At 54.2% G+C, this 25,420-nt stretch overlaps 2 protein-coding genes across 9 annotated transcripts; one reads left to right on the top strand and one right to left on the bottom strand.

The window, feature by feature from the left end:
• Nucleotides 1-448: 448 nt before the first annotated feature.
• On the top strand, nt 449-15,895 carry PTPRN (protein tyrosine phosphatase receptor type N). 2 transcript variants are annotated; one of them, XM_080669853.1, is made up of 23 exons: nt 449-720; nt 2,130-2,180; nt 2,407-2,520; nt 3,243-3,339; nt 4,189-4,450; nt 4,534-4,888; nt 5,299-5,430; nt 6,234-6,268; nt 6,937-7,202; nt 7,398-7,484; nt 7,806-7,885; nt 8,061-8,125; nt 8,783-9,001; nt 9,442-9,642; nt 9,740-9,887; nt 10,039-10,112; nt 10,352-10,429; nt 10,505-10,624; nt 11,526-11,692; nt 14,563-14,616; nt 15,254-15,318; nt 15,460-15,533; nt 15,755-15,895. In XM_080669853.1, exons 1-23 carry the CDS (start codon nt 606-608, stop codon nt 15,824-15,826), a joined length of 2,931 nt encoding a protein of 976 aa, XP_080525979.1. In that variant the 5' UTR covers nt 449-605; the 3' UTR covers nt 15,827-15,895. The 2 variants fall into 2 exon arrangements, with proteins under 2 accessions (XP_080525979.1, XP_080525978.1); XM_080669852.1 differs by having other exon boundaries at nt 471-720; nt 5,296-5,430.
• A 535-nt stretch (nt 15,896-16,430) lies between these two features.
• On the bottom strand, nt 16,431-25,312 carry DNAJB2 (DnaJ heat shock protein family (Hsp40) member B2). Of its 7 annotated transcripts, none has more exons than XM_080669859.1 (10): nt 25,128-25,312; nt 24,751-24,850; nt 24,015-24,124; nt 22,950-23,003; nt 22,659-22,781; nt 21,802-21,894; nt 21,489-21,591; nt 21,244-21,314; nt 19,961-20,167; nt 16,431-17,355 (listed from the first exon to the last, which is right to left on the bottom strand). In XM_080669859.1, the coding sequence occupies exons 2-10, from the start codon at nt 24,813-24,815 to the stop codon at nt 17,351-17,353; spliced, it is 831 nt and encodes a 276-aa protein (XP_080525985.1). In that variant the 5' UTR covers nt 24,816-24,850; nt 25,128-25,312; the 3' UTR covers nt 16,431-17,350. The 7 variants fall into 7 exon arrangements, with proteins under 7 accessions (XP_080525985.1, XP_080525986.1, XP_080525983.1 ...); XM_080669860.1 differs by having other exon boundaries at nt 17,137-17,355; nt 21,802-21,891; XM_080669857.1 differs by lacking the exon at nt 16,431-17,355 and adding an exon at nt 17,982-18,884.
• Between the last annotated feature and the right edge of the window lie 108 nt (nt 25,313-25,420).

Here is a 25,420-nt window from a genome sequence, read left to right as displayed (position 1 = left end):
CATAAGCTAGGGTGCTATTAGCACTTCCATTTTACAGATCAGGAAAGGGCGCAGAGAGGTTAAGCCACTTGCACAAAGTTATACCCTCAGTAGGTGGCATTGCAAGAACTGGAATCCAGGCACACACACAGAACCATTCCTGCTCTTAATTTAGATACCTTTGTGGTCACTTTTATACTCCTCATCTTAGGGTTTATATTCCCCGACACGCGTATCTTTCCTGGTCCCCATCCACCCTTTTCGCCAGCCCTGTGGCTGGGTCATAGAGGCGGTGGTCTTTAGGGAAAAGCATATGACACAGGGATAGAGCCAACTGGGAATTCTAGTGAGGCACATATTTGGTGGAGGAGGGAGGGGGTGGGTAGGTCCCCTGCTAAAACAGTGCTCTTACGCCACGTATGACGCAAATAAGCGAAGCGTAAGAGCCGGGGGTGGACGTGTCGTCACTGCCCGCCCGGGGTTGGCCAAATTGCAGCGAGAGGGGCGTGTAGACCCCGCCTCGTAGGTGGGTGGGGAGTGGCAGGTCCCGCCTTGGACCCTCCGGCAGGCTCCAGCCAGCATCGCTGCAGCTCTAGCTGGGCAGCAAGCCCGCGGAGCCGGGAAGGATGCGGCGCCCGCGGCGGCCTGGGGGTCCCGGAGGATCCGGAGGTCTCCGGGTGCTCCTCTGCCTCCTGCTGCTGAGCTGCCGCCCGGGAGGCTGCAGCGCCATTAGTGCTCACGGTCAGGAGGAAAGGGGGGAGCCGGGGTAGAGGAGTATGGTGCCGGGAGCAAAACTCAGTGGGGGGTGCGGGGGAAGTGTCTCCAAGGTGGGGATCTCGGGTAGAATACGTGTGGAGTCGGGTAGGGGGAGGCATTGCGAGATGAGGACAAGAGGGCGTCAGACAGGAAAGGGGCGTAGGCCTGGAGGCTGGGCTGGTAATATGGGGCGGGACCTTAGAGAAGTGGGCTCGGGGGAAGATCCCGGGTTTGGGGGGAGGCATGGCGGTATATGGACAGAGGACTTAGAGACAGGCTCCAAGTCCACGGGAGAAGCAACTCGTGCCGAGGCGCCAAAGTGGCGACCGGTGCTGAGGGGTGGCGAGGCGGGTAGGAGGAGGGCGGGGGCATCCTGATCTCCGGGAGATAGGCGTCGGGGCCGCGAGCTTAGGAGTCCCTGCTCCCTGTAGAAAATCAGGCCGAGGGGAGAGTCAGGGCTTCTCTTTGTGCCTAGAGAGCCCGATTGCTGTGTTCTGATCTCCGACAAGAGGGCGACAGCTGGGGGAGGGGAAGAAGAGGGTGAAGAGGGGAGGGTCCTCTCCCATCCCCTTCCCCACAGCCTGGCCCAGTGCTGACTCACATCTTAACGGACAGAGACAGTCAGCGCTGACTCATGGGCCGGGGGAGGGTGGGGGTTAGGGGCTCCTGGGAGAAGGGGTGCAGCCTAGCCGTCTGGCGTCCTCCTTCACCACGGGCTTGGAGGCAAATGAAGGATACTTCCTGTGGCGCCGTGTTGGTAGGATGGTAGATGAAGGCTGGAGCGAGCGGTGGATTGGTCAGGTCCCGTGGAGACTCCTCGCCCTGTCACCCCTCTCTTCCCATAACTGCTTCCAGGCAAGCCCTCCGCGGCTCCAGGCTTCAGCACCGCGGACAGCGCCAACGGCCCGGGGCCACCGAGAGTGGGGACAGTGTGGGGAGCACAAAAGTCACCCCACCCTTTTCCCTTTCCCACACAGAAGGGAGATGTGCTAGGGTTTTTACCGCTTCTGAGTCCCGGGCTATCATAATTAGGATGCTTTTGGAGATTTGGGGAGGAAAATCCCCCTTTCCTCAGAATTTGGCCACAAACTCCCCCATGGTAATTCTATGAGAATAGAAGTGTATGATCCTACCCCCATGCACATGGAAAGCTCCTTTTCCCCATCATTCGGTTAAGCAAACTGAACCTTTATGGAAAGGATCCAAGACTCACAGATGCTTAAAACCCAAAGCCAGACACTGTGTTTCCTTCTCTTAAGAATTCTAGGCCTCTTCCCTCCTCTTCCTTAGGATGGAAAAATAGACCCATCTGCTTCTCCCTTTCCCAGCCTGTACATTCATCTGACTATTCTATGTGTGGTTGTCTGAACCTCTGTTCACCTGTCTCTCCACAGGCTGTCTGTTTGACCGTAGACTCTGCTCTCACCTCGAAGTCTGTATTCAGGGTGAGGCCTGGGTATAGGATTTACAAGATGGGGGGACACAATAGACCAGGGGGGAGGCATGGAGGGCAGAAGGGGTACTGTGTTTGGGCAGAAGGGCAACTACCCTGGAGGAGCAGACCTCTCTGAGGCCAAGAGAGGAGATGTGGAGAGTCCTGCCCATTTGTAACCTGGACTTTGAAAGGCTTTTTGTTCACATCCTGTATTAACACAACTTTTGTGCTCTTAGATGGCTTATTTGGACAGTGCCAAGTGGGAGTGGGTCAGGCTCGGCCCCTTTTGCAAGTCACGTCCCCAGTTCTTCAACGCTTACAAGGTGTGCTCCGACAGCTCATGTCCCAAGGTGAGGTCTGTGTGCACTGGAGGAGAGAGACTGGAATTTGATTAGATAAGGGTGGGGAAGTGAGGGGCCACCTGACTCAAGTATTTCTCTCATGAAACATTTCTTTCACACCCATTCTTAGAGCCACACCTTTTCAGCCCTTGCTGGACAAGGAAGCAAGATAGGAGTGGAGTGGAACCCTAGAGATAGGCTCTTCACACTTAGACTCTCTAGAGGAGTCCAGAGGAGGCTTCTAGAAGAAGCCACTGGAAAAAAAGAAAACTAAGTTTCAGGATTAACAAAAAGAAAAATATAAGTAATAATTATGATAATAATAGCATTTATTGAAAGTTCACTATGTGACAGGTACTATTCTAACCACTTTATATTGTGTTATTTTAATTATCACAACTATCTTAGGAGGTATAAACCTCCCATATCACAGATGAGAAAACTGAGGCTCAGAAAATTTCAGCATATTGCCCAAGGTCACACAAATAGTGAGTGGCAGAGGATTGAAACCCAGTCTTACTGGAAGCAGTCTGACTCCAAAATCTGTTCCTGAGGGTGGGAGGAGGACAGCTCAGATCACCCACCAGGTCTCCGAACCTCTCCACTGCTTCTCTGCTCTGTCAAACGCAATACACTGCAGGGAAGGGGTACAGTGGTGATCTCTACTGGTCCCTGTTACTGGACCCTCAGACTGTGCTGAGCCAAACTTACCCTATCCTGTCCCCTGGCAGGATTGTCCTGGCATGATGACCTCACCCAGTATGTAATCTCCCAGGAGATGGAACGCATCCCCAGGCTTCGCCCCCCTGAGCCCCACCCAAGGGACAGGTAGGCATTATTTCTCAACCACTAGCACCACAAGGTTGGTAGGTCTGTGGTCTTGCTGGTGGACAGAGGGAGGGAGATGGGTGCCAAGGTCAGCAGGCTGAGGTATGGGTACAAGAAGTACAGGAATGGTCATATACCCGGTAGGAGCTGAGTTCATCCCCAGGAATCCAGAAAAACGGGTATTTTTTAAATGTTGTGAAAACTTGGATATTTGCTATTTTAAAAGAGGCATCAAAGTAGTCTTCCTGGGAAAATTAGAATTTTATTGGACTGAAGTTGTTTAATGTTCAGTTTCATTACTGTGTCAAATTGTATATGGTAGGCGATACTGTCATTTTTGTGTGGTAAGGGCCTCTGAAGGCATTGTTCAGACCCTGTAAAGCAGAGAAAAGTAAATGAGGGCATGGGGCACAGATGATGATACCAGTTTGAAGAAGGTAGAGTGCAGAGTATTGAATATTTGAACCTACATGGAGAGTAGGGGATATGCACACAGGGCCAATGGGGCCGTGCAGCCACAGTTCATCTAGAGAGGCTCCAGGCTGCCTTCCTCTGCTGCTGTTCTCCCCTTCTCCATCCCTAGCCGCACGTTTCCCTAGTTTCTGCCCCTGTGTTTCAGGAACCCAGGCTTACCAGGGAGGCTATAACTTCTTCCCCAGGCTTGGCTTTCTGGCCTTCCCCATGCTACTCTCTCCTCCCCTGAGCCTGCCTCATTTTTTAAGAGGTCAGCCTCACTCTAAACTCCTGAGCCTGTCGGGGCCCCACTGGCTCTGCCTGGTAGGCTCCGTATGCCCTTGCCCCACACACCAACCTCCTCCCCTCCCACACACACTTTGCTTTCCTCCCCAGATCTGGCTTGGTGCCCAGGAGACCTGGTCCCGCTGAGGAACTGCTTTTACAGGGCATGCCCACTGGTCCCGCCCCTGCAGCCCCACACCGACTGCTTCGACCTCCAGCAGATGGGGACGGGGCTGGGGCTGGCTCCTCCCTGTCCCCTCTGCAGGCTGAGCTGCTGCCCCCCCTCTTGGAGAATCTGCTGCTGTCCCCACAGCCCCCTCACCCTGCTCTGAGTTATGAAGCTACCCTGCTGCAGCCCTACCTGTTCCATCAGGTGAGCCCTAGACACTGCCCCACCCACACCCCAATCCCCCAGCCCTGATGTCTGCTCTTACATGGATCTCTGGTTTTCCACAGTTTGGCTCCCGCGATGGTTCCCGGGGCTCAGAGAGCTCCCCAGGGATGGTCAGTGTTGGCCCCCTGTCCGAGGCTGAACCCCCTGCCCTCTTCAGCAGAACTGCCCCCAAAGGCATGTTTGGGGCTCTCCCTGGCCACTCCTATGGGGACCCTCCAGGGCCTTCACCTGCTCAGCTTTTCCAGGAGTCAGGTCTGCTCTACCTGGCCCAGGAGCTGCCAGTGCCCAGCAGGGCCAGGGCACCAAACTTGCCAGCACAAGGGGACAGCAGCCAGGCAGAGGACTCCTCAGAGGGCTATGAGGAGGAAGGACTAGAGGGTCTCAGAGAGAAGACTCCTTCCCCAGCAGAGCAGCCAGGTAATAGTCCTCAGCATCTGCCTGTGGAGGCGGCTTTGGGCGGCTATCCTGACTATCCCTGTACTTGTTAATTTGTCCTTAAAGCCATTCAAACATTGAACTAGTGTTTACTGATAAACTCATCTATGCCAGGCACTAGGTAGACAGTGTGGGTACAGTGGGCGTGGAGCTGACATGACTCTTTCAGATAGAGAGTCTAGGTGTCCATGGTCAGCCTAAGTTTGGTCTTGGCCCCAGGAAAGTCTTTCCCCCAAAGTGTGGACAAGGGCTGGAAGGGGAGGACATTCGTGCCTTGGTATTTGAGAAAAACCTCTTAAATGTGCTAGTTCCCTCCTACCCCCAACTCATGCATCTGAGTCCTACAAGTCCATTTTGCTACCAGCCCTTAGCTCTGTGTCTGCTCCCAGCAGATGTGACTCTGCAGAGACTGGCAGCTGTGCTGGCGGGCTACAGGGTGGAGCTGCGTCAGCTGACTCCTGAGCAGCTCTCCACTCTCTCCACCCTGCTGCATCTGCTGCCCAAGGGTGCAGGACGAAATCCGGGTGAGTGTTCAGGCAGAGAGACTAACAATAGTCTCATGCCCCACTTCTCAAGATCAAATGTAGCAGCCTAGAGGGGAAGGGTCAGGGTCAGGGTCAGAGTTCTTTTAAGACATGGGGTCATTGCCAGCAAAGGGCAGGGAGCAAGGGGGTGCAGTGATGAGCTGAGGGTTTAGACCAGGAAAGAACTAGTGGGTGGAAATAATGGAAAAAGAAGTCAACAGGAGGTGTGAGCAGGAATCAGGAGACACTGGGAAAGGTAGGTGGATGAAAATGAAGACCTAAAGAGGCCAATTCAAAGAGGGGCGTGGCCAATTCAAAGAAGGCAATATTTATGGGTAGAGGGAGGACTGAACAAATAGTTTTGAGAGGTGTGGCCAGTGACAGAGGGAAAAGTTAATAAAACAAGAAAGCAGCACAAAGCCCTAGCCAGTTTGGCCCAGTGGATAGATAGAGCATCAGCCTGAGGACTGAAGGGCTCCAGGTTCAATTCCAACCACGGCACATTCCCAGGTTGCGGGCTTGATCCCCAGTAGGGGCTGAGCAGGAGGCAGCTGATCAATGATTCTCTCTCATTATTGATGTTTCTATCTCTCCCTCTCTGAAATCAATTAAAAAAAAAAAAGCACAGAGACATGAGGCCATGCTAAGGATGAGACCAATGGTAGAGTCTTGGTCACTGACTGAGAGGAAAGAGGCCACCGCAGGTGTAACAGGCTCAGGCCTCTGGCCCTTCCTGCCATCTGTGTTGTGTGGACCTTGGCCTTGGCCCTTTGTCCAGAGTCTTGTTTTTCCTGTCTCTACAGGAGGGATTGTAAACATTGGAGCTGACATCAAGAAAGTGAGTTCCCATTACCTCTCTGATTCATAAGTGCCCCACGGCAGCAAACCCCTTTGCTAAAATCTAAACCTCAGAATCAGGACCCAGAATTTGTATTCTCCAACCCCTTGTTTTGGGGAAACCGAGGCCCATAGTCATTGCCTAAGTTTCACCTCAAGTTGATGGCTGAGCTCAGACTAGAAGCTAGCATTTCTTGATTCACTGCTTTTTTCAATACAATCATTTGAGATCATGCTCTGAGGAGCCATAAAGGAAGTGGGAAGCTGTGAGCAGGCAGGTTCCTAATGCTCCTGGAACTTGAGGAGCTCTATCTGTTTCATGTCTAAGATTTTGTTGCTAAATCAGAGTATAAAAACTATTGACTGCCTATTCACCTTCTACCTACCCTAACCACGCTCACAAGATTCCCCCCACTCCAGCCCCATCCTGTGGATTATCATAGATCATGTTCCACTCTTTCACTCCTTCATTTATTCATCTACTTGGCTTACTTTTTTGGGTGCCCTCTCTGTACCTAAACCTGTACGGAGCCCTGAGGATACAGAAAGAAACAAGTCCTAAGCACCACTGTAGGAAGCTCAAGGTCCAGGGTGTAGACCCCCAGCCCAGACCCACCCCCAGCCCTTCCACTATACAGAGACCATACTTTTATCATCTCTTCTAAACAGACAATGGAGGAGCAGGTGCAGGGTGGAGACGCAGCGGAGCCTGCACCCCCTACACCCTCCCTGCCTGGATACCCCACTGCCCACCCCATGTCCGATAAAGCCCAGCAGGTGCTGAGCTCTGAGCCCCCCAAAGCTGCTGGCCCCCCTGCCATGCCTATCCTGATGGAGAAGAAAAGTCCATTGGGCCAGAACCAGCCCACGGTGGCGGGGCAGCCTTCAGCTCGGCCATCAGCAGAGGAGTATGGTTACATTGTCACTGACCAGAAGTAAGGGCTCCAGCCTGGGGAAGCCTTCCAGTCCCCTGGGGGTTGGGCTGGCTTGCCTGGCAGGAAGCAGAGAGTACAAATCCACATGTGAAGTAGACAGGGGGGTGGGCTGCTCTGCACCCTTGGAGGTGGCCTGTTTCAAGAAAGTGGCCAAGAGGGTCTCCACCTCTTCCTCTGCCTGCTGCCCACCTCCAGGCCCCTGAGTCTGGCTGTAGGAGTGAAGCTGCTGGAGATCCTGGCTGAGCATGTGCACATGTCCTCGGGCAGTTTCATCAACATCAGGTGGGGCTGATATCTGGCTGGGGAGGCAGGGATCTAGAAGGCAGGTGGCTTGAGTGGGGAGGTGGCTGGAGGAGCTCAAGGGAGGAGGGGAAGAGTCCAAGGTAGGGTAAGAGATGCTTCCAGATGCATTGAAGGTACAGCCACACCTAGCCCTGCTGCTGGCCTCATCCAGTGTCTCCCTGGCTTCAAATACCCTTGTAGGGCATCTCTGATTGGCTCCAACCCCATCCTCTAATTGGAAGAGGGTCAGAGCTGGCCTCTCTTTCAGAGTCTTGGGTGGTCTATGGTGGGTGAAGCAGTAACATAGCTTCTATTCGGCAGTGTGGTGGGACCAGCTCTCACCTTCCGCATCCGGCACAATGAACAGAACCTGTCTCTGGCTGATGTGACCCAGCAAGCTGGTAAATCCTGCCTGGCCCCAGCCCCAGCCCTAGTAGGATATACCCAGGCTTATGATTGATGCTCCCTTTGAAATAGTCCAAGTCCATATGGGCTCCGCCTGCCAACTGGCATAGCATGACATGAGGTGGGGAACAGATAGGGCTGGAGAGAGCCTGACCTGTGTCCTCCCTGCAGGGCTGGTGAAGTCTGAACTGGAAGCACAGACAGGACTTCAGATCTTGCAGACAGGAGTGGGACAGGTACGAGCTAAATGCACAATCAGTCAAAGCTTTAGAGGGCTGATGTTTCCCACAAGAGGTGGAGGCAAACTTGACAAGAGAACGGGGAGCTGAACCCTCATATACTTGGCTGGCTCACCCACTTCTCCAAAGCAGCCCTTCCCCATGCAGGTTTTTTTCTGGCCAGCAGATGGCCTCAGGGGCTCCTCCCTGCAGGACCAGCCTTCCATACATAGGAAGGCAGCATGCTTGGCAAGAACTAGTGGAAAGCCCATAGCCTTCAGAGCAATCTCTAAATTCCAAGGGACAACCTTGCACAGAAAAGACATTAAACTCAAACTATATTTGGATTCTTCATCCAACACTGATGCCTCACAGTCTATTCGATTCCTTGGGTTGTCTCTTCACTTCTCTAGTCCATTTTTAAATGCAAGGACTCCTGGTGGGGTCACCCACTAAGCTTCCAACAGGGTAGTGTGGCTGAGTTGGTCTCATGGGGATTGAGAAGGAGGATTTGGGGTCCATCTGAGCCCTTCTGCCTGTACCACTATGCCTCTGCTCTCCCAGCTTTGCCCCAGGAGTTATCTCAGCAGGGAGTGTGGCATGGGACAGGGGTGAGAAGCAGCTCCTAAATCTCTCCCCAGCATTACCCCCCTTGATTCTACCTTGTTCCCACAGAGAGAGGAGGCAGCTGCAGTCCTTCCCCGACAGGCCCGCAGTACCTCCCCCATGCGCTCAGTGCTGCTGACTCTGGTGGCCCTGGTGGGTGTGGCCGGGCTGCTGGTGGCACTGGCCGTGGCTTTGTGTGTGCGGCAGCATGCTCGGAAGCGGGACAAGGAGCGCCTGGCAGCCCTGGGACCTGAGGGGGCCCATGGCGACACCACATTTGAGTACCAGGTGTGCAGCCCCAGAAGCTTGTAGAGGAGGGAATGGAAGGGGCTTGGGAGCCTGGGTCTCACCTGGGATGAGGGTGGGGAGTTGGATGAGGAGTGAGTGCCATCCCTTGGATTGTTTGGGAGGTGCCGGAGGAGCCCCAGTGGGAGTGTTGTGGAGTGTTTGAATGGGTTGGAATAGGAAGCAGATGGTCCCTAAATTCTTCCCAGTTCTATAATTCTGGGGTTCTGAGATCCCACTCTGTAATATCTGAGGTTGTCATAGGCACCACCCATGCCGAACAGCCCCAAAAAGGACAAGGGCCAGGACAGGAAGCTCCACCCCAGAGGAGATGGGTGTCATTCAAAATCAATCAAAGATGAGCCTGGGACCCAGAATTGAACCCAGGACCCTGTTGAAAGCTTCAGGAAACACTTGCACCCCTCTGGCTTTTTCCTCTGCAGGACCTGTGCCGCCAGCACATGGCCACAAAGTCCCTGTTCAACCGGGCAGAGGGTCCACCAGAGCCTTCACGGGTGAGCAGCGTGTCCTCCCAGTTCAGTGATGCGGCCCAGGCCAGCCCCAGCTCCCACAGCAGCACCCCGTCCTGGTGCGAGGAACCCGCCCAGGCCAACATGGACATCTCCACGGGACACATGATTCTGGTCAGGACCAGCCTGGGCCCAGAAGGGTGAAGGGCAGGATGGTGGGAGAAGCAGGGCTGACAGAGTGGCCCAGAGCCTGGCTGTGGTGTCCCTGCAGGCATACATGGAGGACCACCTTCGGAACCGGGATCGCTTGGCCCAGGAGTGGCAGGCTCTGTGTGCCTACCAGGCAGAGCCCAACACCTGTGCCACCGCCCAGGGGGAGGGCAACATCAAAAAGAATCGTCACCCAGACTTCCTGCCCTGTGAGTGAGTCCTGCTGGCTGACCTCTCTCTGCTGGGCATTCTGGAGGGTGTGGGGGAAGAGGCTGGGCTCCTGGTTCAAGCTAAGTGGCGGAAATGCCAGGACCCCAATAACTGGAGGGGCACCTGGGGTGGGATGCGGGGTCTGTGCAGATGATCACGCCCGCATCAAGCTGAAGGTGGAGAGCAGCCCTTCTCGGAGTGATTACATCAACGCCAGCCCTATTGTGAGTGGTCCTGGCTCCTGCCCCCACCTCTGCCCCATTTTTATTCTTTTTCCATAAACTCCATTCTGGTATGATCACCACCCACCCCACCTGAGGCCCTGGAATTGTGGGGCCTGATATCCTAACATGGAAATGGGGAGTTCTCAGACTTCCCCAGACCCTGGCCTGCTCCCTTTGACCAACCCTTTCCACAGAGGCATTTCCCATTCTGACTCATGGTGTATCTTCCCTGCCCTCAGATTGAGCACGACCCTCGGATGCCAGCTTACATAGCCACACAGGGCCCGCTCTCCCATACAATCGCAGACTTCTGGCAGGTGGGCTCTTGGAGGGAGGGCTTCTCCAGGTGCCAGTGAGTTCAGAATGGAGCTTACCTGAGTCTCTGTCCCTAGATGGTGTGGGAGAGTGGCTGCACTGTCATCGTCATGCTGACCCCCCTGGTAGAGGATGGTGTCAAGCAGTGTGATCGTTACTGGCCAGATGAGGGCTCCTCCCTCTACCACATATATGAGGTCAGCAGGACCCCATGGACAGGGGACAATGGGAGTGGGGAACGTGGATGATAAGCATTCATACATGAATGAATATAGAGGTATATACACATACATATGCATACACACATATATTCACATACAGTCTAGGGCCCAGAAGCATTTTTAAGGACTTATCATGAAAGTTACAGAAGTAAAACTATAAAGCTGCTGAAACTGAGGCAAGAAGTTACGAGCCAAGAGACAGGGAAGATAAGTATGCCCAAAGCCTGTGATTTAAGACCTACTTCAATTAAGCCCACCTTAGCTCCGAGTTCCCTGGAAGCCAAAATGAAGAAAGAAATACCATTAGTCACATGTGGCTTATGAAAAATAGGAACGCGCTTTTCCTTTAGGAGAGAGGATCGGTAGGGAACTGAGGCAAAGCAGGGGAAGGGAGAACCAATTCTCAACCAATGGGAGGGTCCCGCTGTATGACACAAGACACCAAGGGCACCACAGAAGCTTCTCATCACCAGATGAACACTAGTCTTTCTAAAAAAGTTTTTGTATTGGTCTTGCTCATAGTTAAAGGAAAAGTGTCAAATGAAAATATTGCAGAATCTCAGTTTATATGTGTGTGGCACAGACACTTTCCTACACTATGTGAGGAAGAGGAAGGAGAAACTGGCCTCAAGAAGCTCATACTAGTTATGTCTGGGTGGAAAAGCCACCAGTTGCCCTAAGCAGTAGGTAAGTGACACAGGCAGCTAGGATTCTTGGGCACAGCTGGGAAACCGGGGCAGGTGGTTGGGTAAGCTTCTTGAGGATTCAGAATTTGAAGGGGCCTATGAGGCTGGGAGGATTTGGAGAAGCCAAGGAGCGAGCACGCAGACATGGGAAGGGCCTGAGGTGCTTAGACCCGGACCCCATTCCTGGGCAGGTGAACCTGGTGTCTGAGCACATCTGGTGCGAGGACTTCCTGGTGCGGAGCTTCTATCTGAAGAATGTGCAGACCCAAGAGACGCGCACCCTCACGCAGTTCCACTTCCTCAGCTGGCCGGCAGAGGGCACTCCGGCCTCCACTCGGCCCCTGCTGGACTTCCGCAGGTGAGCTCACTGGATGTTGCTGGCCCCGGCAATCAATGGGGCGTCCTGAGGGAGGCTCCAAAGAGCCGGGGATCAGGAGGCTGGGATCTGGGTTCCCCACGTTCTCCTAGCCCACCAGATCCTCCTGGCCTTGGGAGACAGACCCTCCTTGACTCAGAGCCTGGCCTCATCTCCAGCTCCCCCTTCCAAAGGCCCCAAACCAGGACTGATGCTCTCTTTCTGTGCCCATCCCTCCACCCCTGTGGTCCAGCTCCATTTCTTCTCTATCTCTCTCTCAGGCCCTTTTTCTCCCCTGCCTCTCTGTCTAGCTCCTTATTTACCTACTTCTCCCAAGAGAGGCTCACCTTATTTCTGGCTCCTCCCCTCTCCTTCTCTCTCTCTACTTGGCCCCTGCCTCCTGACTCTCCAGTTTCCTCCTGTCCTGCTCTTCCTGCCCTCTGGCACTATCTCTGTGTCTGCTGTCCCCTCTCTGTCTCTTACTCCTCCTGCCCATCTCCCCTCTTTATCCCTCTCTGCCCCTTTGCCTCTATTTGTTATTTCTCTTTTTCTCTGTCTTTCTGTCTTTCCCTCCCTTCCCTTTCCTCTCTACTCTCCCTCTCCTTTTTTTAATCTCTCTGTATCACTGTCTCACTCTTACCCTCTAGCCCATTTCTCTCTAACTGTACCCTTTCTTGTTCCCAACCATCTTTTTCTTCATTTCCCTCCCATCTGCCTCTTTTGTCTGTCCTCCCCCTCTTTGTCTCTATATGTCTCCATCTCCTCCTCCCTTTGTCTGTCTCCCCTCCTCTGTCCTTCCCTCTGTCTTCTGCCTTGCTCTCTCACACACTCACACACTCACTCACACACACACACACACACACAGCTGCCAGTGTCATTTTTGTGATCTGCAGCTAGTATTCTCACTCCAGTTGCATAGTCACAAAAGTGATCATTGGCAGGTGTGGCCGCTGCATGGACAAGACAGACAGAACACAGGGTCCAGGGACCACCCCAAAGGCTGCTGGGAGAGCTGGGGTTAGGGAGACACAGAAAAGGGACAAATCAAAGGGAGTGCCCGAGGATCTCTGGATTCTTGGGGACTCAGTGGAATGGGGTGGGGGCTGGGACAGGAAGCTGAGGGACTCACCCTGTCCTGACACCAAAACCATAACCAAGGCAGGCTTCAGCTTCCTGTGCTTTCCTCTCCCCAGACAGGTGGCTGAAGCCTGTCACATTGGCAGGGCCTCCCCTGCGCTGCGGCCTCCTCCTGCTTCTTTGCCCCTTGCCAGGCTAGTCTGAGGTCTCTAGGTGCTGGGCAGAGAGCAGAGGAGCAGAGTTGGGTGAAGACCTGGGGAGAGTTTCTGAGCCACAGAACAATGGTTTCTAACTGAGACCCATTGGGCGTGAGGCACTGGCTTCTCAAAACCAAGGCCAGGGGCATCAGAGCTATTTCCTGTTTTCCACATTTTAAAAACCTTTCTAGAACATGGACCCATTTTAAGGCTGCCCAGGTAAGCTAAAAGGTTATGTTCCTTTGCTTTAGGCTGAATTATGTAAACCCAGTTTGCATTAGGCACCCAGAACAAATTAAATGCTATTTAATACAGTATTTATTGAAGGTCCACCAGAGGGAAGTCTCAGAAAGTGACCCCGAGCAAGTTCATTGACCTCCCTCTGTTTCCTTACCTGTGAAATGAGATGATGACCCAGCCATACTTTAGTGGTTGTGGCAAGAATCAAAAGGATAAAGTCTGCAAAATCTAGTTTAAGTGCCTGGCACATAGCAAGGCTCAATTCTCAATACTGTTTATTATCATTATCATTATTAGATGGTTGGGAACCACTATTGCAACTTCTGTTCAACCCCAGCCCTCTGACGTGTGAACCCATGTGCTAGAAAACTATGTGGACTCCTTTAAAACCGCTCAAAGTCACCTTGCCCCTACAAGTCTGGGGGAATCTTCCCCTGAAACAATTTATTAACCCCTAAGACAGTCCTCCCTGGTCCGGGCCTATTGTGGGTATCAGGATTCTGCAGGTTACTCTCAAAGCAAGAAAGTTATAATGGGCAAGGGCAGGTCAGACTGGGTCACTAAAGGAAGGAGAAATCCTCTGCTGCTTGGTGAGCTGTGGTGAGGGCAGCAGAGAAGAGTCTGAGGTCCAAGTGGACCCCAAGTCTGAATGTGACCCAACCACGGAGTGTCTGTGCTGAGGTGAGGCTGATCCAGGGGGATGGGCAGCAAGCAGCACACTGCTTTGAGTTGAGGGATTGTCCTGCCCTGGACCAAGGAGCTTTGTGCCTAGAGCTATAGGACCTCACAGCTGATGAGCACTGAAGGGAACCTGGTGGTGAAGGGGTCAGCCTGGGCAGTTGTTGAGGAGGGCAGAGGGGTGGAGTAGTGATGTGGCAAGATTGACACCTTTGAACTCACCAAAAAGCCCATCCTTTCTGTACTTCTGGGAGATGTGGCTGTTAATATTATGTATTATCATTAATAGTAACTACCATTTATTGAGCATCTGCTGTGTGCTAGACCTGGCACTTAGTTATTTACATGGATTATCTCATGTAGACATGATAAGAACCTTAAGGAGAAGTTTACTATTATGATCACCCCCATTTTACAGGTTAGAACACTGAGGCTCAAAGAGGTAAAATCAGTTGTTGCAAGTGTGTAGTTTGGGCACAGAGCTTGTGACAAGGCAAGCCCAGTGCTACCTACACCGCCTCCAGTTCTTTGCCTTCAGCCCTGACTCCTCTCTCCAGCCCTCTTCCCTCCTCTGTTCTGGGCTTGTGGGGAGAAAAGAGAGAGAGGTCCACAGATGTGTGTTTCGCTTTTCCTTTCCCTCTGCTGATGCCCACTGGCCCTCACACCCATTTCTTGTTGCAGGAAGGTGAACAAGTGCTACCGGGGACGCTCCTGCCCCATCATTGTGCACTGCAGGTGCGTGGAGAGGGGCTGCGGGATGGGGATGGAAGGGGACAAGACAAATCGACATAGCACAGAGGGCCCTGATGGAGCATTCCTGAAATTTGCCCCTCTGGGCCTACCCTGTGCACATCTCCATGCACACTACCTGCCTGTCCCCTTGATGCCTGCTGGCCATCTACAGCCCGTGGGGTATATTCATACCATGTTTTTTAATGGCCCATGAGCTAAGAATGGTGTTCACATTTTTTAATGGTTAATGGGGGAAAAAGAAAAATGAGCAACAGAGACTATACGTGACCCACAAAGGTAGAAATATATACCATCTGGCCATTTACACAAAAACCGTCTGGAAACCCATCCCATTTCCTCCTGCCTCCTCCACCCTAGGGTTGAGCCAGGGCTCTTCTTTCTTATTGGCCCACTGCCCAAGTGACACCCCAGAGGTCACAGGCTTCCAACTTAGGGCCCAGTTCCCAGGTCCCAGGTGCTGTAACCGTTCCCTCAACCTTAGCTCACTGACACCCTCTCCGAGCCAGTTCTAATGGCTCCACCAGTGTCCTCCCACCCCAGGCCTTCATATCTCCTCCACCCCTCCCCCTATCTGCTGGGTCCTGAGCTGAGCTGAGGCTGTGGCCCTCTCCTGTTTCAGTGATGGTGCAGGGCGGACTGGCACCTACGTCCTCATTGACATGGTACTGAACCGCATGGCAAAAGGTGAGGACCTTCCCCACAGTGCCTGCAGCCCAGCCCCAGGCTTGGTCCAATCCTTCAAGCCTCCCACCCCAGGATGGCCCAACTTTCTGTGTCCTGTCTCCTCTGGACACCCCTGAGCTGCCCTGTGCCCCCTGCCCCCAGGAGTGAAGGAGATCGACATCGCCGCCACCCTGGAGCATGTCCGTGACCAGCGACCTGGCCTGGTCCGCTCTAAGGTGACTGTTCTTCCCTGCCCCAACCCTCACTACCACCTTTCCCCAGGAAAACTAGCAGCAGCTGCCTCTCCTGCCTGCCTCCCCGCCTGCCTGCCGTGTACCTCCCCCCCACAACCCCCCGCTGCTCCCAAGTGACCTCCCAGCTCCCCTTTCTAAAGGCCCCTTGAGGCCTGAGCAGAGACCAGGCCTTCCCATGACCCTCCTCCCACTGCCCTTCCCAGGACCAGTTTGAATTTGCCCTGACAGCTGTGGCGGAAGAGGTGAATGCCATTCTCAAGGCCCTGCCCCAGTGAGCCTGCGGGGCCCCCAGTGGGTAGCCAGGCTCCGTCCCTTCTATGCCTGTGTGAGCATCTATCTGTGTACCCACTCCTCATTCCCCACTCGCACCTTGGTCCCTCCTGGGCAAGGCCCTTCCAAGAGGAGTGTCAGGAAGGTAGGAGAAAGGGGAAGGGGCAGGCCTGCTCAGCCTCACACACGTGGAGCCCCAGGTGTCCCATGGGGGAGCTGGCAGCCAGCCAGGAGGAGAGTTGTGGGCAGTCACTGCACCCACAGCCTCCTCCTGCCTGATTTCCCTGGCCCACCTCTCACTCTCCTGGATGCTCCTAACATGTCCGTAGGGACACCCCCATCTCCCACCTTCTAGTGTGGACAGAACAGGGCGGAAGGGTCACCATACCCAGCTTCCCCTGCTTCTCCAGCCCCTGCTGCCTGCTGTCCTGGCGCCCTGACCCACATTCTGGCCCCTCCCCTTCCTGCCCTCACCCTCAGAGCTCTTCTCCCAACACCCTGCTTTTGTCACGTGCTGCTCAACTTTCTCCCTCTGGCACAGAACATTTTTAGAAAAATCTACTTTTGTATCATTGTGAATAAAGTTAGTGTGTTGTGTGTGCAGCTGCAACCTGGACCCACGCACTCCTGTCTGCTCTGCTTCAGACCAGGGCCGCAGCCTCGGTCTGGAGCCAGCCTGCGGTCCTCGGGAGAGGCGCAGGCTCTCCAAGGTTTGAATAATAACCAGGAGCTAATAACCAGGCCTCCTGGGTGTCGGGCAGTCTCCTAGGTGCCTACATACTTGGAATTGGTGGAGTTAGGATTCGAACCCAGGCATGCCAAACCTCTTTAAGGCCTCTCCTCCCAGTTCTCAGGTAGCTGCTTTGTGCCCTTGGGCCTCAGGAATGATGTACATTGTGCAGGATTGAGATTAAGATTAAACAAACTGCCTGCCACACCTTAGGCAAAATTAGCTAAACTCAGGTAGACCAAGGCTGTGAGATGTCACAACAGTCAGTCTCCTGGTGGCAAGGGGCACCTCCTCCCTATCCCCTTGCTCCCAGAACTGTCCTTCCTGTCTGGTCCCAGACGCGCGCTCCCTTGTGTATCATGAGCATCCTTGGACAAAGGTGGTGGACACAGAAATGAGACAAAATGAACCTTGGGCCTGGAGCTACTTGGGAGTTACGGCCACTTCACCTTGCCAAGGCTCAGTCCCCTCACCTGGAAAACAGGGCAAGTACCATCTGCCCCTTGCAAGGAGCGAAGGGACCAGCGATGAGACCCCTGGTCCTCCTAGTGTGGACATCGCCGCCACCCTGGAGCATGCTCGACTGAGGCGCATGCATTCACTTGTTTAATCTTCATACGTTCCAGTATGTTTGACCTCTCAAAGGCTAGAAGTGGGCAAAACAACCACTTGGCAAAATTCCAGAAGATCTCTCTCTCTCAAGATAGAAGCTTGAAATTCTTCTTTCAGGTTAGGCTGCTTCCTTGCTTTCAGAAAAATACACTATGGACCTTTGGCTATTGACGATGAAGCCAAGCGTTTATCCTGGAATGGGAGAGAGAGTTGGTGGTGAGCCACACACTGCCCTGCTTGGTGATGAAAAGGTGCTTGCCCCATGGCTGGAGGGGCATCTCTACAAGTATCTAGAGAACAGGAGAGGTACCTGGCTTTCTCCTCCCTGGGTCCTGATGAGTTGGGGGCCTGGACCCTGAGTGGGACAGACCTGTGCCACTCCACATGGGGGAGGCGGGCCCCTGAGACTCGCCACTGGCTCTGGGCTAAGGAAATCTGAAAGGGCTCAGTCTACGTACATTTTTACAGGTTCTCACCATGTGTTCCCTGCTTTTTGTTGTCCTTTGGCTTTCAAGTCATATCTTAGTCTGGTCCTAACTGTGCTACAGAGTATTGGGTGGTGGGTCCCTCCATTTGTGGGGCCCCAGGAGTTGAGTGCAGAAGAATGTGAGCACTTTTCAGGATTCCACACGTGCTGCTTCAGGGTGGGGGGAGGGGGGCGGGAGCAGATCCGTCAAAAGGGGATGTCTCCCCTCAGTCGGGAAGGCTTAAAACCTCTAGGTGTTTGGGCAATAAAGGAAGGTGTGTCACCCGCTGGTCCCATAGGTCCCCGGGCCTCCCTGGAAAAGGAAGGACACAGGAGCACAGCACCACCGAGCTCTCGAAACTCAGCTTTATTGACTGACTTCCAGTGTTTCCCTCTGGCCTGAGCTCAGCCCAGCTGGCTTTAATAGGTCTTTGAGACACAATGTCACAGGGTCTGGCATACCCCGGCTCCACCACTCCCCTCCCTGGCCACTGGGCTCCCCAGGCAGGGAGGAGGAGTGGCAGCTCAGCTGTGGTGTTGGAGAGAATGGTCAGCAGGGTCAGAGGCCATAGAAGCCATACAAGCAGCAACATGCCTGGAGTACCCATCGCATGCCAATCCCAGATCCAGACACACACACACACCCCAGAGGGCCCTTCACTTCAAGCTCTCTGCCGGTCCACACCCATCAACTTTTTAGGGATCCCGTCCCAGCTATTCCTCAGACCCCAGTACTGTCCACAGGAAAAGAGCTTCTCCCAGATGCCACAGGGCTTTGATTTGTACACGCTAATCCCGCTGCTAGCAAGAGGTGTCAGGGGAATGGAAGCTCAGACCATTACCCCTTCATCCACATTTTCACCATCCCTGCTAGGGGCATATCAAATGATAAGTTCTCCCCATCTCACAGCCAGTGACAGGCCGACCTGGAGTGGAACTACATGTCCCAAGATGCACAGCTCCATAACCACACACCACTTCCCCCAAGCACAATCTATCAGAAATGAGGCAGGGTGTGTTGCATTCTGGGACTAGTAGTCTCCAAGAGACAGCACCAAACACCCAGTGAAGCGTTTACAGGCTAAGACTACTGACGCCTCCCACCCGGCCCCCACCCACCACCCAAGCCCAGCTCTATGCTCAGCACAGGTGAGGGAGAGGAATGGAGGGTCCCCTCCCAGCGCACAGAGGAGAGCGCTGTCCTGTAGGAACTGTGCATCGACTCTGGATCCCGGACATCCAGCTCAGAACACATCTGGGGAGAGAGTGGGGGTGGGTGACAGGAGAGAGGGTCAGCAGCAAGCCGTGGAGGATGGTGCCACAGAGCATGCAGACCTGGGCTAGCCCTGTGGCCTCTCCCTGAGCCCTGATGCATGATGAAGTAGGATGGGGCACGGTCCCCTCGTAGGCCCTATCCCACTGTTCCAGGGTTAGCTGGCCTCACCTCTGCCTAGTCCCAAGGCATAGGGCAGGCTGAGGCAGCAAGAGGAAGGGAGGAGGAGTGGGCTCAGGTTCCGAATCTGGATGACCCAGAAGCTCCCACCCCACCCAGCTAGCCTCCCCGGAAGACCTTATGGCCCTACCGGCCACAGCATCTTCCTCGACACACAGAGGCCTTCTTGGGGAAGGAAGAAGGGAGTCCTAGCCAGACGGCAGAGAAAGCAAGCGATGCGGCCCACGGGGAATTGCAGAGTAAGGAAGAGCAGCAGCACCAGAAGGGAAGCAACAGAGACAGTCAGAGCTCAACACAGCACAGAAACCAGGGCAGGGTGCCCGCAGCTGGACAGGGAGAGCTGAAGACTCCTCAGTGGAGCTAGCGACTCGGGCTCAGAGAACCCCAGGCCAAGTCCTCCTTCCTTGACATCATCAGCAACACAGGTTGCAGAAGATCTGGGCACAAAAGGCCTGCCCCAAACCACTAATGCCCCTTAGAAAGCCCCCATCATATAAGAAGTGCATCCTGGCTCCCCAGGTCCTCCCACAGCCCTGATGCCCCCAGCCTGGGCTTCACCAGGGACCTATCAGCCCAGCAGAGCAAAGCCTGAGTCCACAATGGAGTGCAGGGGACCTGGAGGGAAACTGTAGGGGGAGCATGGAGTTGGAGGGGCCACACACCCCTCTGTTCTGACAGTGAGCAGGACCCAGGTCACCCAGAATTGGGGTGGGGTGAGCCTGGTGATCAGAGGATGAGGCACCGAGAGGCCTTATCCTCGAGGGGTGAGCCAGGTTTGGCTGTGTCATCCCTTGCACTCTCATGAGTCCCCCCCATGCCCAGATCTTGGTACTGGGCCTTGGGCTGCCCCTGCCGTCTTCGCTGTGCGTCCCGCCCACCTGCCGGTTTCTTCCCAGCTGCCTCCATCTCTGACAGGCTGTAGGCCATGGCAAGCTGCATGTCCTCATCCTCCTCCAAGAGGTTGCTGTCAAAAGGGCGTGAAGCAGGGGTCCGCTGCACCTGAGCGCCCCCAGATCTGGAGGTGACAGCCTGTTGCTGTTCCCGACGGCTCAGCTCCAAGCCCAGTGCCAGGTCGTCTGGGATACCTGCAGGAGTCACAGCCACCATAAGGCCCTCTGGCTCAGGCCAGGGGAATCCTGCCAGGCTGCCTCATGCAGCAACGACTCTGACCACTTCCAGCTCCTCTTTTGGAACTGGCATCCATTCATGTGAACACCTAGCATAGTGGTTATGAACATGGGCAGGGATTCAGTTCCAGCATGAGCTACCTCCTTGGGCAAGTTATTCACCTCCCTGAGCCTCCCTTTCCTCATCTATAAAATGGGAATGATGAGAAACCCTGCACTGCCAAATTGTTCCAATGATTACGAGACAGCACAGTGCTCCCTGGGTCAGCAGGTCGGCAGGCATGAAAGGGTAGCCATGGCGACCACCCTGTACAACGAGGAGTTGTGGTAAGAGTTCATCTCCAGGAATCCTGCGTCCTGAGTTTCATTCCTGGATTTCCTCCTTACTAAGTAGGACAGAGCCTTGGACCTGAGGGTACTTGGGTTTATAGCCATTTAACTGTGCTGAGGCACAGCCTCCTCCAGTGAAAACTAGGGCAAATACCAACTGCCCTGCTTTTCCCTGGCTGTTTGAAGAATATAGAGGATATGGTATGCATGCAAGTGCCTTAAAAATAGTAGAGTTCTGCCCTAGCTGGTTTGGCTCGGTGGATAGAGCATTGGCCTGTGGACTGAAGGGTCCCAGGTTCAATTCTGGTCAAGGGCATGTACCTTGGTTGCAGGCACATCCCCAGTAGGGGGTGTGCAGGAGGCAGCTGATCGATGTTTCTCTCTCATTGATGTTTCTAACTCTCTACCCCTCTCCCCTCCTCTCTGTAAAAAAATCAATAAAATACATTAAAAAAAATAGTAGAGTTCTGCAAATGCACCCCACTAATGATAACAGTCGTTAGCTGTGTCCTCGGAGGCTTCTCAAGTCCCTGTCCAGATCCCCATCCCCATGATCACCATCCAGAGATCCTGCAAGTCTGGCCTGTGGTTGCCATTCCCTCCCTGCTCCAAGGTAGTGGAGACTGCAGCAGTTTGAGGAGGTAGCTTTGGGGCATGGGGCTGGGGCTTCCTGCCAGGGACTGAGTGGCAGAGCTGCTCCTCACCATTGATTGAGACTGACTTCAGCTGCCCGTCCTCCTCCACTTCCACCCGCTCCTGCCCGTTCTCCATGATTCTGTGGGAGACAGCACAGGTCATTCAGCAGGCATGCCTGAGTCCCACAGGCGCTCGTCCAGGCTCTGGAATGCTGCAGTGAACAGGACTGATGGGGCTCTGCCCTCAAGGGGCTGACTTTCTAGTTGTATGCAGCTCCCCCTCCACCCCGTATAGTCCCAGAAGGAGCCCTCACCTGCGTGTCGTGATGCGGTGTCCTTGGACAAAGGCGGTGGATGTAGAAACAGAGCGAAAAGCACCAGCCCCAGGACTGAAGGAGAAAGACGAGGAGGAGAAATCTGGCATTGGGACAGAGGAGGAGGAGGAGGAGGAGAGGTTGTTAGACCGGGGTTGTATACAGCAGACTGCAGTCACAATGGGCCAGGAACCTGTGTGCTCTCCCCACAGGCAGGGCTCTGGATGCACCAGAGAGCCTTGGAAAAGCCAGGAGCTGAGGCAAAGGGTTCCAGGACGCGGAGATTGTGAAAATGGGAAGGGACAGCACTTACCAGCGTGTCCAGGGAAGGAGGACGAGAAGGCAAAGAAGGGGCCTGCGGGTCGGGAAGCCCGGTTCTGAAGCTCTGAGAAGGGGCCCAGTTCTTCTGCAACAGTAAGCAGATTAACAATCATCTGGTGAAGAGATTTCCTCAAAAAATATATATATATATGTGAATCCTGCTTTAAAGTCTAGAAACATAAGCTGCTAATCATAAATAATAAGTCTGATTTTTTTCTTTTCTGCTTGAACTTATTTATAAATTAAATTCTTTTTTAATATTATATATGAAAAAGTTCAGTAGTAAATTCTGTCCACAATAAAGAATAAAGGAAGGAGGTGGGAGGGAAAAAGTGAGGGAGGACAGATAGTTCCTTCGATATAAAAAGAGCAATATGGTGTGATGTCAGGCAAACACAGTGACGAGTCCCGCTCTGCCATCTGCTGAGTCTCTAAGCAAGTGATTTGAATGTGCCTCAGTTTTGTCATCTGCAAATGGGGATAAAATTATCTGCCTCACAGGGTTCATATTAAGCATTTCAAAAAATGGTATCTGTTGTTGTTTGTGATGGCATTATTACTGTCACATGAGGCTTTGAGCCTTGCTTCATGGCTGTCATTGTGGAGGCCTAACAATGTATCATTGTTATCGTTTAATAAGACAAGTCTCTGAAGTGCCACTCCGGGGTCACGTGAGTTCAGGCCTGTGTAAGGTTCTGTCCCCACTCTCACTGGGTCCACCCCCACAACATCTTCCATCTGTGGAATTCTGCTTCCCTCTCAGCCTCCCGCATCAGGACCGCCCAGCTGACGGAGGGCGGGCCTGCAGGGGGAAGTCAAGCTAGTCAGAGGCCTCCGGAGTCCACTCACCAAAGAGCTCCGCAAAAGGGTCTCCAGTCCCAAAGAACTCCCGGAAGACCTCCTCAGGGCTGCGGAAGGTGAAGGTGAAGCCAGGCCCACCACTGCCAGCTTCTTCCCGAGATGGGCCAGTTCCTGGAGAGGCAGATTGAGGAGGGGGCTTGGAGTGTACATCCTGGCAGAGCCAGGGGACCTCACCTAAGGCATGGCCAGGAGCCCCGATTGAGCATCCATTGCAAGAAGCTGCCCTCCCCCTCTCCTCCCTGACCCACTTCCATTTCTGGGCCCCACCACTCCACCTACCTGCTCCAGTCAGCCCTTCCCGGCCATAGCGGTCATAGATCTCTCGCTTATGCTCTGGAAGAAGAGATCAGGTCATTTCTCCCTGCCTCTGGGATGACGGCCTCCCCTTTTGGCCTAAGACCCTCAGAAGACTGCCCAGAGACTAACACTTGGGGGCAGCAATGTGGAAAGGGGACAGGGGCTATAGGTTTTAGCTGCAGCTCATCTGTAAAATGGACATAACAGCACCTACCTCCTAGCGTTGTTGCAGGATTAAATGTGACAATTCATGTAAACGGCTTAACACAGTGCCTGATACAAAGTAAGTGTTCTGTAAATGTTAGCTCATTGTTACTGTGTTATTCTTGATCAGGGCTTAGCCTACATGTCACTTTCTCAGAGAGGTCTCTGGGACCATCGCAACCCCCTGCTATTTTCCTTTAGAATACTCTTGTCTATCTATTTATTTGGCTAATGTCAATCTTCCCTGACCAGAAAGTGATAAACAAACCCATCAGGATGAGGACAGTGCCTTCTTGTCCTCCATTGTTCCCCAGTACCCAACAAGGGCCCAGCACCATAAACATTCAATGAATATTTTTTGAATGAATGAAAAAAGACTTGGACTCATATTCCAGCTGTGTGATCTTGAGCAAGTTACTTCACCTCTCCCAGCCTCAGTTCCCTTGCCAGTAAAACGGGGGTGATAAATTCTGCCTCGCAGGATGACTGTGAGTACTCTTGGAGATTACAGCCACCAATGCCTGGCACAGAGGCGGCTCAGCATACATGCCCTGCATCCTTTTCTTGTCAGGACCCATGTTGCAACTACCAGACATTGGGGAGCAGACACTGAGCTCAGAGGATTAGGGGAAGAACAAAAAGGTAGTTTGCACATAGTAGATGCTCATTTGAAGGAACAAGATCCCAGAGTCCCTGTGGGAAGTGTGTGTGTGTGGGTGGGGGGCGGGGGGGGGGGGGCGGGTACTTAAACGCCAGCTTGGAAAAGGCATGGCTTTAGGAAGGAATGCAATGGGGCATGAAGTGGGGGAGATGGGTGCTGCCCTGCTCTGTCCCTGGCCTTACGGTCTGACAGCACTTCATATGCCTCCGCCACTTCCTTGAACTTCTTCTCAGCAAACTCTTTATTATCCGGGTTCTTGTCTGGGTGCCACTTTAGAGCCTTCCGCCGATACCTGCAGGAAGTGGGTTCAGAGGGGAGGGTCGAGGGACAAATGCAGGCACTTCCCATCAGAGAACAGAATGACCCACTTTCCCATTAGCCAGCCAATGTCCTTTCATACGTGAGCCTGTTCCACCCCAGCTGCTGGGCGGCCTCTGCTGCGGTGCTTTAACGGAGTCCTATCTCTCCTCTGCAGCCAGTGCTAGGACTACTTGTAGTGACAGATGATAATGTGGGGGTGAGAAGGCCCAGCCCTAACTCTCCCTGGGGCTCCATGGGGCTGGGGTTGCAAAGGTGTGTATGGGGGGGGGGGAGTGTAAATGTGGCCAAGGAGAGTAGAGGGGCTGTGGTCCCTCCTGGTCACAGTGCCTGGGCATCTTTGCCCAGCATCCTGAGAAAGCCCCCATCTAGGGGCTGGGGGTTGGGGGAGGACTGGAAGGGAGGAGAAGGGAAAGTTTACTAAAGAAGGACCCAGCTCCCAGCAGAACTTCACAGCTATGGACGTTCTCCTACTCATCCGGGGTCTCCCTCCTCCCTACAGATGTCAAGGACCTGGTTCTGCCTCTGAAGGGCCCCAAGGTGCTGGTGGTGGGAGGTGGGGGTGGGAGAGGCTTTGCGGTGCGCCGGGGAGGCACTTACGCCTTCTTGATGTCATCTGCGGAGGCACTTGGCGGCACGTCTAGGATCTCATAGTAGGATGCCATGGCAACTTGTCAGCAGTCAGGCGGGCCTCCGTGGGCTGCAGGAGAGAAGGACGAGTCAGGCAGAAAGACCCAAGGGCGCTTCCTTGGGGCCGGAGCCCCCCAGGGTGGCGGGCGGCGCTTCCAGAGGAAGCGGAGCCCATCGGGCTCTGCTCGCGGCGGGTCACTATGCTCGTTCGAGCAGCCTCATCGGCCCCCGCAGGCCGGTGCCACTGGCTATCTCGGTGCCCAGGCCCAGGGAGCCCTATCGCAGCAGCCCCCTAACTCCGCAGCCCAGCCCAGAGCCCCCAGTCTGAACCGGCACCCTGCCCGCACCTCCTCCGCCTGGAGTCCTCGGGCCCCTGCGGCGCCCCGCCCCTGCACCCCGCGGGGAACCGTCTGGCACCCGCTGCCAGGCTCGCGGCTGCTGCGTAGGACGCTCCCGGCCCAGCTGTGTGCGCAGGCATGCGTCAGCTGCACGGAAACTACTAGAGAGTCAGAGGAGGCCGGCCTGCCCAGTCACCGGGGTGTAGGGAGGGGTGGGGGTGGGGGGTGCTGCTGCACGGGCTGCCGGGAGATGGGGGCGGAGCCGGCTATTTTGGGCTTGCACCAGGACGACGTCATCCCCA

Source organism: Plecotus auritus (assembly GCF_963455305.1).
Source record: "Plecotus auritus genome assembly, chromosome: 5".
Classification (NCBI taxonomy): Eukaryota; Metazoa; Chordata; class Mammalia; order Chiroptera; family Vespertilionidae; genus Plecotus; species Plecotus auritus.
This window is presented reverse-complemented; position numbering and strand designations above follow the sequence as displayed.